The 3,825-nt window shown below is 42.0% G+C and overlaps 1 protein-coding gene across 2 annotated transcripts in view; it reads left to right on the top strand.

The window, feature by feature from the left end:
• The first annotated feature begins 996 nt into the window (after window positions 1-996).
• Window positions 997-3,825, top strand: part of ARHGEF9 (Cdc42 guanine nucleotide exchange factor 9) — a 96,684-nt gene continuing 93,855 nt past the window's right edge. For both annotated transcript variants that reach the window (XM_015810775.2, XM_029283107.1), the window contains exon 1: window positions 997-1,137. In XM_015810775.2, coding sequence (XP_015666261.2) covers window positions 1,012-1,137 — 126 coding nt within the window. In that variant the 5' untranslated portion in view covers window positions 997-1,011. The remainder of the gene's footprint in view (window positions 1,138-3,825) is intronic.

A 3,825-nucleotide genomic window follows, 5' to 3' on the forward strand; every position in this document is an offset into this window, starting at 1 on the left:
TCCCCATTGCAAAGAGTGATTTTGTTGAGGCTTTCAGCCAACAACTAGCTAGCTTAATCTGTTCCATACTCCATTCTTTTTTGTTGTTGTTGTTGTTGTTCGTTTGCTTTCCCATCTGATATTCAGTATTCTGGGTTTATGGGGAATGCTTAATCTTTCTTGCCCTGCTTCTCCCTCCCCCCCCCATTTTTTAAGTTGATGCAAAAAACATTCTTTTATCTATTATGTCAGATTCCCAGAGAGAAGGCTTAGTGGAAACCCTGGCTTGATAGCTTTCCGGATGCAAGGATTTGTGCTGGACACGTGTCTTTTTGCATGTGTGTTCATTTGCAGCTTTTAATGCTATACAGGTAGTCCTTGACTTACGACCACAACAACTTTTCCACTGCTAAGCAAGGCAGTTGTTACACACCCAACTTTACAGCCTCTTTTTTTGCCATGCAAATCACTGCAGTCGTTAAGCGAATCTGGCTTCCGCCATTGACTTTGCTTGTTGGAAGCTGGCTGGGAAAATTGCAGATGCTGATCACAAGAACCCAGATGTTGCAACCGTTGTAAACACATGCCGGTTATCAGGTGTCAATTTTGATCCTGGGATACTGCAATGGTCGTAAATGTGAGGGTGGGTCGTAAATCACTTTTTTCAATGCACTGTAACTTTGAACGTCTCTAAATGAAATGGTCGTACGTTGAGGACTGCCTTAGTCTAGCCAAAAAAATCCTACAGAAAGAAGTCTTTCCCTGAAATGACTTGCACGGCATCATTTGGGCGCAGACCTTCCCTAGCCAGGGGGCCCAAACTCCCCGTGTCCTTTCAAAAGGGAGAGACTAGCATTCCCACCAGGTGCAAGGCGCATGGCTTCCTTATCCCCTCCGAACGGGTGGTGGGAGGAGGTGGCTTTCTCCCTGGGGGGGGGAAGAGATCGTGGCTGATGGGCCTTGTGTTTGTCTTTCAAGCTGATCAGTGGCGGTTCGATTGTCAGTGCCGAGGCAGTATGGGATCACGTCACCATGGCCAACCGGGAGTTGGCGTTTAAAGCGGGAGACGTTATCAAGGTGCTTGATGCCTCCAACAAGGACTGGTGGTGGGGACAGATTGACGATGAAGAGGGCTGGTTTCCGGCCAGCTTTGTAAGGGTGAGTAGCTTTGGTTTTTCTCCTTTCCCTCCCCTTGCTCCATTGAGCTGGCTTCATCATAAGTAGGTGCGGCTGGGCCCAGAGCTGGTGGGGCCAGGCCAAAGGTGTCATTTTGGTCACTCCTATCTATTGATTATTTGAGTGTATGGTATATCCTACATGGACTTGCAATATGTATTAACATTTCCCCTAGATTAAAAAATGCAATAAAATATAAATGTTAAAAAGATCTATGTTCAAATACCAATGTCTAGCCCAGGGGTCCCCAATCCCTGGACCGTGGACCGGTACTGGGCCGTGGCATGCCAGCAACCAGTCCACACAAACAACCAAAGCCCCATCCGTGGGATGCAGGCAGCACACAAAACCACGCACCCTCCGGTCCATGGAAAAGCCTTTCTCTTTGGGTCTCCCTGGGACCCAAAAGGTTGGGGGCTTCTGGTCTAGGCCATCTAACCATTGAGGCGCAGCATCGTTTATATGGAAAAAAAATCAGAAACTGGGCCAGTCTATGCCTCAGCTTACAACCAGTCACCTTGTGATTTACAGTTTGACGTGGGACGCCCGCAGTCACACTGAGTGGAGGATGCTATGACCCATTTATACAGAGTGTCCCGGTAGCTGCTGTGTGAGGTGCAAATCCTACTCAGGGTTGCCCATTGCTGGCATGGCAGCTCAAAGCTGGACACCCTTTATGTGGGGTCATTTATATGTCTGGACATCCAGCAACCCATTTGGTTTTCCATCGGGAGTCTGTGTTGAAGTTGTTGGGCAGATGTTGGGCTTCCTGGATTTGAACCTTCCGGCTGATAAATGAAAAAAGTTCCTGATAGGAACGAGTTGTTCATAATTTTTTGGGTTGATAATGTAGGTCACCCCTAAATTGTACAAAATGCTAAAAAAAAAAAAACACTTTTGCAAATGGTTGCGGCTGCTACCACATTGCAACTGCTTGCAACTGAAAATTGCATCTGCTAAGCAAAATCTTCCAAGGGGTCTTGGGGTGTGCACCAACTGCTGAGGGCATCTGTAGCCTTTTCCTGGACTGGATTCACACTTGGCAAAAGCATAGGTTTTGCGGCAGAGGTGTCACCTTTTCACAAGCAAACTGGTGATGACCCAGGGGTTTTTGAAAAAAAAAAATCCAGATAAAGGCAGTGAGACAGAGGTGCAAAAGCTAAAACCGAACCTCTGTGTATAGGTGCAGCCTATCTTTGAATCAGCTGCCTCTGACAAAAAGCAACATAGTTTACCAAACTTTGGGATTTAAACTGCCCTCTGGCTGACACTGTGAGAAATCAGGTGATGAAATGAATGGGTGTTTGGCCTCCTCCATTATATTTTTCTAATGTTCTTACATAATGGAGAAACTGGGCTATTTTCTGTTTTGCATCCATTCGTTTAGAAGCATGCTCTGCCCCATTTCTGTATTAAATCAAATAAATGAGAGAACAGTTTTCCCCAAATATGCGGGGTTTTTTGCATTTTACATTATATTATTTTTTTTAAAAAAATTAAAACTCATTCTCTACGGTTTCACTATAAATTTTGAACTTCAAAATTTGGGGATGCCAGCTTCAAGCTTCTGTAATAATGGAAAACTGCAAACATGAGACAAACTCTACCATTAGGGAATATAAGATTTAAAATGTTTTGAATACAGTAGGTCTTATAATTATGGAATCTTTCTTCTTGGAGATGTTGCAGAAATCTGTTTTTGTTTTGGCCTTTTTTTTTTTTTTTGCTGTTACTTATCCAATCGGTGTTCTAGTTTCCATTGGCTGCAGAAATAATCTTTGCAACAAATTCTAATATTTGTTGTTCAAATGACTTTTTACTGCTTTGTTATGCTTTTAATTTTTTAAAACTGTGCTTCAATGGTTTCTAGGGAAAACAGACTTAAAACTACACATATTCCAGGGGTATAAATGGTTCTCCTCTGTGCATAGCACTTTTGATCTACAAGTATTCATTCTGGATTCTGTTTCTCAGCTATACATAGAGAAAATTGCAGGAAAAGGAAATAATAGACACATACAGTCCACTGGTATTTAAACAAAGCTAGGAATAAAACTCAAAGCTAGGAATAAAACTCAGTTGGGAATGAGATTCAAAATGTGACTTAAGAAGTTTTCTTTATAAGCCAACAGATTTTTCTAAACAACTATTCTTCCAAGCTAGTAGTTAGAAAGTGTGTGTGTGGGGGGGGACAGGAGACTTGCCGATTTTTTAAATAGTCTCACACTGATTATTCAAGTGCGTGTATTTTCTTAGTCAGTTATTCTCTCCTGGTTTTGAGGCAGCGGTTTAATAAATATTGTGGCAGATTGTAGGTGGCTAGCTGAAGCGGACTGTGGCTCAGTGTGAACACACAACCAAATCTGGAATTTTGATCCCTGAGCCTACCTGGATAGAAAAAATATTTCTTTTTTTAAAAAAAATATATTTTATTAGATTTTATATGGGTAGGGAAAAAGTGGGGTCGGTGTGGGTACAGGAAAATTGGGATAAAGGGGACAGGGTGTGGATAACTACAGTAAATACATAATTCAGCGAACAAGCTGTCGTCCGGGTCTTCATATTGAATATTATTGTTTATATAATACTAGACATTTATAAGAATAAATCGGTATAGTTACAACTGATATTTGGTAAAACACTAATATTCCTTTAAATAATTAACATAAC

The sequence above is a fragment of the Protobothrops mucrosquamatus genome, unplaced genomic scaffold, assembly GCF_001527695.2.
Source record: "Protobothrops mucrosquamatus isolate PMUCROS unplaced genomic scaffold, P.Mucros_1.0 scaffold19, whole genome shotgun sequence".
Lineage (NCBI taxonomy): Eukaryota > Metazoa > Chordata > Lepidosauria > Squamata > Viperidae > Protobothrops > Protobothrops mucrosquamatus.